The sequence below is a fragment of the Serinus canaria genome, chromosome 6 (genome assembly GCF_022539315.1).
Source record: "Serinus canaria isolate serCan28SL12 chromosome 6, serCan2020, whole genome shotgun sequence".
NCBI lineage: Eukaryota > Metazoa > Chordata > Aves > Passeriformes > Fringillidae > Serinus > Serinus canaria.
This window is the reverse complement of record NC_066320.1, coordinates 27,177,147-27,189,765: the sequence shown is the minus strand read 5'-3', so window position 1 is coordinate 27,189,765 and position 12,619 is coordinate 27,177,147. Positions and strand designations below refer to the sequence as shown.

At 48.6% G+C, this 12,619-nt stretch overlaps 1 protein-coding gene across 2 annotated transcripts in view; it reads left to right on the top strand.

Moving 5' to 3' along the window:
- Positions 1-9,905, top strand: part of AFAP1L2 (actin filament associated protein 1 like 2) — a 66,216-nt gene extending 56,311 nt beyond the window's left edge. For both annotated transcript variants that reach the window (XM_050976304.1, XM_050976303.1), the window contains exons 10-19: positions 601-705; positions 1,249-1,460; positions 3,098-3,243; positions 3,775-3,886; positions 4,531-4,770; positions 4,857-5,022; positions 5,838-6,005; positions 6,279-6,460; positions 7,139-7,267; positions 7,613-9,905. In XM_050976304.1, coding sequence (XP_050832261.1) covers positions 601-705; positions 1,249-1,460; positions 3,098-3,243; positions 3,775-3,886; positions 4,531-4,770; positions 4,857-5,022; positions 5,838-6,005; positions 6,279-6,460; positions 7,139-7,267; positions 7,613-7,639 — 1,487 coding nt within the window. In that variant the 3' untranslated portion in view covers positions 7,640-9,905. The remainder of the gene's footprint in view (positions 1-600; positions 706-1,248; positions 1,461-3,097; positions 3,244-3,774; positions 3,887-4,530; positions 4,771-4,856; positions 5,023-5,837; positions 6,006-6,278; positions 6,461-7,138; positions 7,268-7,612) is intronic.
- The last annotated feature ends 2,714 nt before the right edge of the window (positions 9,906-12,619 follow it).

The following is a 12,619-nucleotide window of genomic DNA, read 5'->3' as shown; positions in this document are numbered from 1 at the left end:
TGGGAATGACAGGGAAAATGGGCCCTTGACCCTTCTGTGGCTCCTGCCACTGCCACCTCCAACAGACCTGAGGAAAGCTGTGTGTACATTCATTGCCTGGGAATTTGATATTCTTACCAGGATTTCCTGTTGGTTCCACAGGTTTATTCACACACTGACTGATGTGCTCAGTAGGAGAATGTTGAAGAGGTTCTTTAGACAAAAAATTTTCCCCCTCCCACCTTGTGTCCCTGTTTTAGAGAGGAAAATACTTGAATACAGTAAATGTTACTGGGTAATGGTTCTTAAATTGTTTGTGGTGTAGGAAAGTGAGGGGAGGTTGGTAAACACCCAGCAAGAGCTGTGCAAGTACCTCCCACTGCTCCTGCAGTGACTGGCCTTTGGTCAGAGCCAACCCACATGTAAAGCAGTACAGATTAGCATCTTCCACAAATCCCTAACTGATCTTACTGGTGCCATCTTGCTCCTGAACTCTCTGGGCTTTGGACTTTTCCAGCATGTCCCTGAGTTGCAGGTTTATGCTCTGCAAGGGATGTGTGTGAGGTGGGACAGCAGGCTGGGATCTGGGAAAGCCACACGTGTCTTTTTCATTTCTGGTAGTTAAGAAGAAGGGCACAACTGGCCTGAAACTGAGCAACCTGATGAACCTCGGGAGGAAGAAGTCCAGCTCCATGGACAGCCCAGAGAGATCCCTGGAGACTTCAAGTAAGTGGCAGCATGAGTCCCTCTGCAGGGATCTGCCTCAGGGCTGGATCTCAGTGTGCAGGGCAGGATGAGCACCGGGCATCGTCCTCCTCACACATGCCTGTGCCAGGTGGTGCTGCCAGTAAATCCATGCAGATTGTGGTGCCTGTGGCTCTCAGGGTGACCCGAGAGGAAGGGTGGGTAATACCAGACATGCACACGCAGGGCATTTGTGCTGCCCAGGGTGTGGGAGCCTGCAGGGAGAGTTGTGAGGGTCAGCTTGTATTTACCACCTGGGACCAACTTTGTCCAACCAGCTGCAGCCAACTTGCTGCTCCAAAGCTATCCTGAATTTCCAGGGTCTCATTTTCAAGATTTTTATCCTTTTCACCCTGTTTTGTGCGGATAGGACAGCTTGTCTTTGTGCTTTTTCTCTTTATTGGTGCCTGTGACTTTCTGTTGTGTGGTGATCTCATAACTTACCCCTTAGACATCCCCAGGCTGTCACACAAATTAATCTGGATTAAATGGAAAATGTATTTAATGAGCTGTGATTACTTGCAGGTTACCTGAATGTGCTGGTGAACAGCCAGTGGAAGTCACGGTGGTGTCAGATAAAAGATGGGCACCTGCACTTCTACCAGGATAGGAACAGAAGCAAGCTGGCTCAGCAGCCCCTGAGTTTGGCAGGCTGTGAGATCATCCCAGAGCCGAGCCCTGACCATCTTTACTCCTTCCGCATCCTGCACAATGGGGAGGAACGGGTTGTTTTGGAGGTAGGGTGTCTTTCTCCAAGAAAGCTCTGCTTAAAATCACCAGCTTGGTTACCTTAGATGGTCTGAATACCAATGAGTTCCTCCAGAGGAACGTTGGTTCAACAAAACAGAACCTGAAGAGCAGGACTTTGGTTCATCTGCCTGTGGTCACCTAGAATTGTGTCCCACCTCACTGGTAATCCAGGCTGTGTGTGATGCTGGCTCCTCTCAGCCTTCATCTTAGGGTGGGACATGGGTCCTCTGGAGATTCCCATCTCTCCCCCCACTGCAGGATAACCTTGGATTATTATCTGTGGAGTGCATTGCAGATGGTTAATGTTAGATGAGGACAATGCCACTTTAGGGATTTAAAGCTGTGGTTAGGAGGAACAGAGAACTTCGTCTTTTGACAGCAGAGCCCCAAAGCAATGGGGCACACATCCCAAGTAAGCCTATCACAGATCTGCCCCTGAAAGTGCAAGTGAATTCATCTCCATCTGTTACTTTCCTTTGCCTGCATCCAGGACTGTTTATCTCTAATCTTACTTCTCTCTGACGACAGCATGGTTATAGTAGGAGGTGGACAATGTGAGCAATTTCCTGTATTTTTCCAGTGGGTGGAATATTTATAGCCAAACAACTGACTTCGAGGGCATACCATGAAATTGGAAGATGTTTTTGTTGTTTCTGATTCAGGGTCTGTCTGTATTGAACAAACTTTGCCCGATTACAGATGTGAAGAAGAGGTGCTGGGAAAATTTAAATTTTGTGAATGGAAGAATCTGTATTTTGTTGGGATGTCAGACTTAATGTCAGACTCAATGTACGGGCTGGCTGGCTGGCAGGCTTCCCAGGGACTGAAGTCTCTGCTAAATAAAACAGACTGAAAGCTTAAAATATACTTTCCACTTTGGAAAGTGTGTATATATATTCACTTTCCCTGAATTTTCTTTGTGGTTACTGCTCTGACTCCTCAAATCAGTGCAAAAAGTGGCTGCATCAGCCAACTTCTTCTTGCTTTAGGTGCAGTCCCCTGCACTGGGAGGTGCATGTGGCTGTGTGCTGGAGCTGACTTCACGGCACAGAATTTAACTCTTTACGTTGAAAAACGTCAGACTGCTCGCTGCAGCTGGGAATTGGGTCCTGACCATGTTAAAGCAACGGACTCTGATGCTCTAAACTCTTCCCTTCTCCTCTGGAAGAACCCTGGAAGGGGTTTGTGCTCTGGGACCTCGCAGGCTCGGGTCGCCTTGCCTGTGTTTTGGCAATCGCATTGCTGCACTCTGCTGGTGCAAAATAAAACCCGCAGGCTTTCCTCACTCAAAGCTGCTCCCTGCCAGCATCTCCAGCCCCAGAGACTTCTCTCACTCTTGTAGACAGCTGAGTTGATCACCACTGAAAGGAAAATGCAGATTGACTAGAAATTTTAGGAAGGAGCAGAGCAGAGAGCTGCATTTCTGTAGCTGCCAAATTTTTGAATCAGTCCATATGTAGAGCAGTACTTTTAAGGCAGCCTTTAAGAGCCTACTTTTAAGTTTTATTATAAATACCCAGGGGATTGCCAGCATGCTTCCCTGCCCAACCTAAGCCAGCATCAGCCCTGTGAGTGCAGAGAAAACACTGCTGCAAACTGTCCTGTCTGTCTGATCACCCTGCAGGCAAAGTCCTCAGAGGAAATGGGCCACTGGCTGGGCCTCCTCTTGTCGGAGTCAGGCTCGAAAACAGACCCAGAGGAATTTACCTACGATTATGTGGATGCTGACAGGGTTTCCTGCATTGTGAGCGCTGCCAAGAATTCCTTCTTGTATGTCACTGGTAATGGGTTGGGGCTGGCAGAGGGAAAGCAAGCCAGAGCAGGGGGCTCTCCACTTGTGGGAGGTTGGCTGACATGGAAATAGGTGGTAAACTCACAGCTGCAGCTCAGTCACTTTCTTTTGGGACGGGAGTGTGCTTCCTGTCCCACCAAGGTGCATCTGGCCTGAGCTGCAGCTTGCCATGGGGCATGTGCCTGAGTGGCTGTTGCAAAAGCAGGTTGGGCTCTCAGCCACCCAGTCCATCATGCCACTGGGGCAGGGTGGTTGTGCTGCTGTGGCTGAGGGCTGGGTGAGAAAGGAGAGAGCTGAGGGCAATCACAGCCCCACTCTGGTGGGTGCTGCTTACAGGGCAGCAGCAGCAGTGACCCCACTGCTCCGTATGGCTCTGCCTTCTCCTCTCCTGCATCTGGCTGCCTGGCCTTGCCCAGACCTCAGCACTGGTGTTCTCAGATGTGTCAAAATGCAGCACTGCAGAGCCATGCAGCAGACCCAGTCCCCCTGATGGGATGCCCTGTTCACAGGCTGATGCAGAGGAAATACTCGGAGCCCAACGCCTACATTGACAACCTCCCCAAGGGCAGGGTGCAGCAGGACGAGCTCTACGACGACGTGGATCTGCCAGACCTGCCTGTGGTAAGACAGCTGCATGCTGCAGGGAGCTCTGGGGGCACCACAGCAAACATCTGCCCATGGGGAGTCTCCAGCAGTGAAAGGGGGGGATTCCCAGCCCCTGGGGAGATCCTGGCCTTTGCAGTGGAGCAGAACCAAGTATGGAGAGGAGTTGCTAAGGAATGGGAGAGAGGTTTCCAGAAAGGGGCTGTAGGGATTTTCCGGCAGCAGGGATAAAATTCTACAGTTTTCATCAGCAAACAGCATGGATTATTTAGTGATAGTGGGCTTTTTGGAGCCTAGCCTTTCAAAAATTCCTTTCTATGCCTGTAAGAGCAAGTCCTGTGTGAAAGGACAAGAGCAATGGGTCATGCTGGGAATGGGACTGTCACCGAAGGAAAGGCAAAGAATGTGGCATGGGTTGCTGGATGTACAGCAGTGTGATATCCTTGCATGGGGCTGTTTCTGCTATCAGAGAGACCCAATGAAGGAAAACAGGAGGGGCCTTTCCTTCAGTGCTTCAGAAAGGTCTCTGTGGAATGACTCAGAGACTGGCATTTTAGTTCCTCTAAGATTTTTGGAAAATACTCCAGATTGCCTGAGATAGTGCTGCTCTGCAGTGAGATGTTTCTTGTACTTCTAGTTACAGCAGATGGTTTCTTTTGCAGGAAGAAGCACCCAAGAGCGAGAGCAAACTGGAGGGGGATCAAGACAGAGTGTATCTGGATCTCACCCCAGTGAAGTCCTTGCTGCACTGTGCTGGCAAGATGTCATGCCAGTCTTCCCCCCTCAGCTCACCATCTCTAGAAAGGGCTGCCAACAAGGCTGTCCCAGAGAGCACAGCTGAGACAGCCCCCGTGCCTAAGGAAGCTGAGCCCTGTGCTAAGGCAGCAGAGACCTTGGAGCAGGTACTGTCCAAACTGTGATGCCAGGCCAGGCTTAATCACTGAGCCACTTCCCTACACCTCACCATCCCACTTCATTTCCTTCCCAGAAACATGCAGAGAAGCCAGAGCCCGAGGAGGCTGTGCCACGGGTGCCTGCTGTCAAAATGCAGAGCCAGCAGCAGAGCAGTGTGGCCCCCGAGGTGCCAGCGGGCCCAGCTCCAGCGGGCAGTCCCCAGCTGGTGCCTGCACACCGGCCCAAGATGCCACTGCCAGGTGGGTGTGCTGCTCAGGTGGCCCAAGGGTGCCTAAAGACAGGTGGTGCCCTGTGATTTGACTTGCCTCTACTATCCAGCAGTCTGTGTGTGGGAACCCAGGAAATTCCTGCCCGGGGGGCTCTGAGACCTTGGCACAGAGCCCAAGACACCTGTGCCTTTGATTTAGCCCTTGGAAAAAACAACTGCTAACCTTTATATGAAGAATTGAAAGTCAAAAGAGTTTAAGTAGAATAATAGTTAGTTTTTCATGGGGTGGAAAATAGATTTTTGAGGTTTTTAGAATGGGGGCTCAGGATCCCAAGATGGAGGAATATGGGCATGCCTTGTCCTTTTTCATTCTTCCTAGCCTCAATCTTCTGGGTGATGTTGGCACTTTTAGATTGGTTTACAGTAGAAGCTCACTGTCTAACATAGGTGATAGGTATTGGGAAGTTACTGTAAAGAGTGTACACGTAGTTTTTAGTATAAAAAGACAACACCGTCTCTGAGGCGGGCAGTGTCCTGAACCCGACCTGCCAGACAGACCTTGGCAGGTCAGAGAAAGAATTTTATGGATAAGAAACAATAAACAACCTTGAGACCGGGAATAGAAGAGTTCTGACTCCTTCTTTGACTGCCAGGTTGGGAAAAGAGACTTTCTAACGCATCTCGGGGTCACTGTGACCAGCTAAGGTCCCGAGATCTGTGTGCTGACTCTAGTGGCTGGTGGCTTTTCAGACCTTCCCTTGTTTTCTTTTTAAGCACCTGGGAAGGTTTTCTCCCTCCTGCTTTTTTCCCCTGACTGAGCTTGTTGTTGGTGGGCTGTGTTTCCAGCAGGAGCAGTGGAAACCAAGCTGGGCAAGAACAGGACAGAGGCAGAGGTGAAACGGTTCACGGAGGAGAAGGAGCGGCTGGAGAAGGAGAAGGATGAAATCCGAGCTCAGCTCACCCAGCTGCGCAAGGAGAGACGGGAGCTGAAGGAAATGCTTGGTGGCAGCACAGGTAGGGCAGGGCAAGGTGGGATGTGTGGAATTGAGCCAAGGTGGGGCTCTGGAGACAGAGGGGGCAATGAACCTGGCCCTTCTGGGACCAGAAGAGATGGGGGGAACCCGGTGCTTTGAGCCAAACCACATAACCCAGATTGCACTGGAGCAAGAGCCACAGTCCCTCTTGGGATAAAACTCTAGGAAAATGTACAGGCCATGCCCTGATCCCTGCTCCCCTCAGGAGCTCCCCAGGTTCCTAGCAGCCACCAAGATTCCTTTTCCTACACAGACAAGAGTCTGGAGCAGAGGCTGAAGGAGATAGATGAAGAATGCAAAAGGAAGGAAAGCCAGAGGGTGGACCTGGAGCTGAGCCTGGTGGAGGTGAAGGAGAACCTGAAGAAGGCAGAGTCTGGCCCGGTGACACTGGGCACGGCAGTGGACACCACACACCTGGAGAACACAGCCCCACGGGTATGTGGGGCACCCCTGGGATGCACAGCAGCTTCCTGGCAGCTAGGCAGACACACAGTGTCAGCCTGGTTTAAAATTTAATGATTAAAAATAGCATCCTTTTTGTGTGTAATATGCAATCATGGGTGGATGGATGGATGGATGGATGGATGGATGGATGGATGAATATACAATCTTGTATGAATGTATAGCTAATTTGGCTGTGTTGACTATTATATATTATACACATCATGTAATAATAATCTAATGAGGTAGCAGCAGTAATGGGGAAGTGAAAGGTGGATGGGGCTCAGGAGAGTGGTTGTATTTTCCTGTGGGGCCTTGAGCAACATCCTCCAGAGCCATGCAGGTCTGAACTCAGCTCCTTTTGCACTTGGCTGAGCTAAGAGATGTTTTTTGCAGGAGGAAATTCAGGCATCTAAATTTCTTCTTGGCAACTTGTTTCACATGAAATGGAGATCTCCAGCACCTGCACCCTGCTCTGTATCTCTAGTTCTAGAGTCCTCAAAACCAAAACACATCACAAACTCCCCTGGTGATTTTTTGAAATTGGCATGTCACTGAAAAAATGCACCTCCGTGCAAATGGGATGACACTGTGCCTAGGAGATGGTGGGAAAAGGCAGCAATCTCTCTCAGTAGTCTGTAGTCACAATAATTTCTCTGGTTTTCATTGTAGGTTCAGGCAAAAAGTGCCAGTCCAGCAAACAGCACAGAGAACTCACCAGTCAATTCAGCCACGGCTTTAAAAAACCGGCCCTTATCTGTTATGGTCACGGGGAAGGGAACAGTCCTACAGAAAGCTAAGGTGAGGAACAGCGGAAAAATCCATTTGGAACAGCCTCTACCTTTCCCTTCTGGCAGTGGAGCAAACTGGCTGTGGTGGGATGGGGTTGTGGGGGGTCCCATGTCTGGAAAATACCCCTGACCAACACAATTCAGACACATCAGCCTGATTTTCCTCCAGTCTTTTCACCTGTGTTTGCCTTGCCTACAATTTAAATGAATAAGTACATGCACTGTTTATAACTTAAAATATCCCTGACCCACCCTGCAGCCAAAACCACCTGGGGACCAGACAGTCATGTTGATCCCGTGCACGTTATGGTTGCCTGCTTTGCATTTTGACTGATTTGCCTTTATTCCTTGGCAGGAATGGGAGAAAAAGGGAGCTAGTTAGAAGCACGTTGTTCAGAGATGGACTAAAGACTCGAATTGCCCACGCCTGGCCCAGGGGATTCAACCATCTGTCAGTGGAGGTTGGGTGTTCAGCACCACCACACACCAAGTGCCTCCTCCACGTGGCGCCCACGGCTCCGACGCAGCGCTGGAGTCACAGCTGCTGATAAGAGTCATCCCACATGAACCTGCTCTTCCCAGACAAATCCCAACCATGTAGCTAAAACAATAACAGCCAGTGGCAATCCTTCCATCAAAGTCCTAACCCAGCTGATGTAAACAAGAACGTTACTGTACATAGGGGGTGTTTTGTGTATTTCTACTCTGAAGGTTTATCAATGAGTTATTAAGGTTTCTATATTAGTGACTGTAGTGGATTCAGAAGGACCCTCTGCTATTCCTCAGCCTGGTGAATTTGTACCTGTCCTGATGATAAAGTTGTCAACCTGTCTTGCCAGTCATCACTCAGCTGCATTTCATCCAGCCTTCAGTCAAGGGCTATCCCACATAAGAGCAATTCTTCAAACATGGATGAGAAGCACACAGCAGCTTGTCCAGGGCATTTTTAATCAGTGTCCTGATACTTGCCAGCATCTCCTACCAGCTGCAGGTTTGCTAGAATATTGAGCTGCTCACCTTGTCATGCTGTAAGCTGTGTCACAGACTGGCAGCACCAAGAGCTCTGAGCAGAGAAGATCTGCCAGGCAGATTAAATTAGCTTTCTTGAAGATCTTACTTAACCTGAGTTTGTGCTGAAAAAAAAGAAAAAAAAAGGAAAAAAGAAAAAAAAAGGAAAAAAGAAAAAAAAAGTAATATTTGAGGGCTTGCTCATTTGTTTCATGGGAAAGCTGGATCCCAGTGCATCCTTCAGCGATCCCCTTTCCCAGGAGAGTGCCCATGCTGCTGCCCCAGCTGTGGAGGTGTCTGATCCTCACAGAGCTGCAGCTGAAGCCATCCCTCTGTCCCTGTGTCCCTCTCCACTGCAGGGCTGAGCAGCGTGCCCTGCAGTAAGGCTGCACTGCCAGGGCTCTGCTGGACCTCTTGGTGCTGTCACCCTCATTTCCTGATCATTAATACAGCCTTTGGGCCCTGGCAGTATGGCCCACAAAACCCACCCCTCTCTACCCTAGCCAAGCTTTCTAATGAAAGAAGTTGGAGATTTGGAACAGCTAAACTTAGAGACGTTGACATTTGAAGGGTGGCAGTGGGTTGGCAGAGATCTGTGCACTCCTCCCCTCCCTGTAACCTGCTGACACGTGAGATGGCCTGGAGAAACCTTCCTGTCTCCTCTGGTGGCCCTTCAGAGCCCAGGCTCAGGACCTGGGTTGACTGGATGGGGCTGGAGCTGTTTTAACCCTACAAAGTTAAAGCAGCACGAGTTCCCAGGATGGATTATCCCTGGGGTCCTGTGGCTACACCAAGGTGGAGGCAGACAGGAGAAAAATATTGTACCTTCCTCACCCTTGAAAATATTTGACAGAGCTGAGAGCAGCTCTGAAGGGCTGTTCTGTCTTCACAGAAAGGCCAAACAGCCAGTGGGAGCACAGGCTGTGATACCAGTGCTGTCACTGGGCTCAGTGAGGATGTCCTGACAGGTTCTGGGCTTGCTTGCCCCCACCACAGAGCCAGGGTGCAACACAACACTTGGTCAGGGTATCCTGGAAGCATGAAAGGGGACTGTGCTCCCATTTTTTTTAACTCCTTAGTTCCCACTGTGGTGCAGATGGAGGAATTGCTAATGCCAGGCCTCTGGAGCCTCAGCTGGCAGCTTGGCCCTGTGCAAGGTTTTGCACATAGGAAAAAAGCATGCAAATAAACTGCTGACTCTTCTGGTTCAGGACTCTGGGGACTTCCTTCTCCAGAGCACCAGAAGGCCACAGCCTCCATGAAGGTTTTGTTTTGGCCCATGAAGAGCTCAAGAGCCCCTCTCTGTGCCCTGAACATCCGTGTAGCAGCGTGCCCTGGGTGTGCACCCCGCTGCCATCCTGCAGGAGCTGGGCAGACATTTCACTGGGGCAGCCGTGGGCAGGAGCAGCTCTGCTTTCCCCCTCCCAGCCCATCAGCTTCAGTGCTCCTGCTGGGATGGCTCCATGAGGGAGTGGTAAACATGGGCAAGTCCTGAAGGACACGCTTTCCCCAAACAAGAAATGTTAAACAATGTCTCTGTGTCCCCATTGTTTTCCTAACTCAAGGCATTTCCTTTGTTGTAACTGTGACCTATAAAGTGGCGCTTTAGAGGGTTTTATAATAAAATGTTGAGTATATTATGGTACCAGTGGTTTTCTCAGTAATGGGGCTTGTCCCTGCTCTACTTCCCAACAGATTTCAAGTACATCAAATCCCCAATACCCTTAGATACTACAAATCCTTAGCTATGCAGTGAACTGTACACTACAACTGCAGTGAATTATAGCTTAAATAGTAGTGATTGCACCGTCTAGAAAAACAATTTTCAGAGATCTAACCCGCTGAAAACCAGCAGTAACCCCGACAATTTAGTGAAGACACGTAACAGATTCCTGCCTGTATCTCTGTAGCAGTCCTGTGGCACAGAACCAGCAGTGAAAAACCCTCCACTACCTTCCTCTGGCCACTAGATAGCAACTGAGTGCAGGCTTACTGCCTGCTGCAGTCTGGGGGAAAACCGGGATGGGCTTTAGCGGGGAAGGAAAGGAAAAAGTTATTAAAGAAACAGTTGAGGCCTTTACAGAACGGACACCACAGCAGACAGAGCTGTGAAATATCTCTTGGTGGCTCCACTCCCACAGAGAGCTTGGGGAGGCACTGTAGCTACAGCACAAAGCCCTGGGCCAGGTCCCCCTCCCTGGCCTCTCTGAGCTGACTCCTTGGACACAAACCTGCCAGTGAGCTCCTTAGTGTCCAGTGTCCTCTGAGCCCAGGAATCCCCAAAACACTGCATTTGGGGGGCTGGTTTTGTGCCCTGAATGGACAGCAGCAGCAGCTGCTTTTGTCCTTGCCCAGCATCGCTGCTCCATTGCCCACAGCTGCTTTAGAACACCCCTGTATCAGCTCCAGCTGATAAAATTACTGCTTTTTTAGTCATTCCAGTGCAATCTTCCACCTGCAGCCAGCCCACCATGGGGCCTGAAGTGTCCCCAGCAGAATTCCATATTCTTCTGGAGGGAAATTTCCCGCTACAAACCATTTCCCTTAGCAAGTTTTTCATTCAAGCACCTCCACATTTCTTGCTTTGGATACACAGAACCCCACAAAAGCTCCTGGGTGTTTCTGACTAGCACACCAAGGCTGTTAGTGGACATGTTGATTTCCCAGTAAAAGAGAAGTGACAGATTTAAAAGGGGAAAAAATAATTACCTTGTATTAATGGAGAAGTTGGCCTGAATGTTTATGTAAGATGTCTCAGGTATGAATCAAATTAATTTGCTTCCACTGCAGAGTGAGATTGCAGGGGGGTTGAAGCTGAAGAAGTCAGCTGGCTTTACAGGGAGCATCAGCAGAGCTCTTGCAGGCTGGCCTTGGCTTTTGGTATGCAGGGAGAATGGCAGAATAGGATCAAACCCCAGCTTCCCTGCAGCAGCCTTTACAGGACAGTTGCCATCCCACATTTACTCACCACAGACAGGCATGGTTTGGCTTGCTGAGGGGATGTAAGACTAAAGAGGGTGAAAATCGTGGCACTTACCTAAATCCCATTTTTAAAGGAGAAACAGGCTCTCTCCTGCAGTCAGCAGTGGCCCAGGACCAGCCAAAGCTCACCCAGCAATCCTGCAGAGTGTGTAATTCAGAGCTCCACTGGAAACAGCAGCCCAGACACTCATGACAAGCTGGCACAGACAGCATCCCCTGAGCTCCTGTGATGCCAGACAGGATTAGTGCTGGCTTTGCAGGGACCCACATCCCCAGTGCCTGTGCCAGCCTCATATATTGACCCAGCCTTAAGGGAATGAGCTCCCATCAGGTACAGGCTCATTAAATATTTCAGATTGAATCATGGCAAGTCTGAGTGAATTTAATAAGGGATCATGTCAGAGACCCAAACCACTTACCTACTTACTCTTTTTTAATTAAGATTTACAAAAGAAAGGGCCTAGAAATTAGCCAGGAACTTCAACTCACATTTTTAAAAAGAAGACAGCTCCAAAAACTGCTCAGCAGTGTCCTGCTGTCCTGTGGGATCAGCAGATCTCTCCAAGACCATCCCCTATATCCTAATTATCAGGCTGGCTTTTCCCATCTCCTCCCAATGCCTCATGACCTTCTTACCTTGCAAAGTGCTTTATCTTATACAAAAGGAGAGCTGGTGGGTGCTGCTGCTGCCAGAGAATGTCTGAGCATCTATCCAAGGAATCACCTGCTTTCAGGAGGAATGTCAGGAGGAAGGTCTCATCCCTGGGGCACTAAGACCTCATCCAGCCGTACTCAGAGCCCAAAAACTGGGTTTAGAAACCAGCTTTCCTGAGCTATTCCATGAGTTTCCAACCTCTCCCATCATCTCTACTTGACAAACTGATGCACAGAGATAGATAAACCCTGTCCAGATTAAAATGCTGTCTCCAGCATAAGATCTTGCACTCTGTGCTTCCTGAATCACACAGAGATCTTTGTGTCCCTGTGGTGCTTAAAGCCAGCAGGATGCTAAAAATGCAGGGTTTCCCCAGGACCCAGGCAAGCCTGCCTTGTTCCTCCTGCAGCCCACAGGTATACTTAATAAAGTATAATTAAATAATTAAATTTTTATATATTTTATATATAATTAAATATCAGTATACAATATTATTAATATTATATATTAATATATTAAGTACATTTTATATATTATTATATTCTATTAATTGTATATATGATTTTATATATAATATATATGATACATTCTGTATAATATTCTATTATATATTATTAAGTAATATATTATTATATATAAATATAAATTATATATATAAATTATATATATATATTTTTTTTTTTATATATATATATAACACAATGATATTATTAAAAT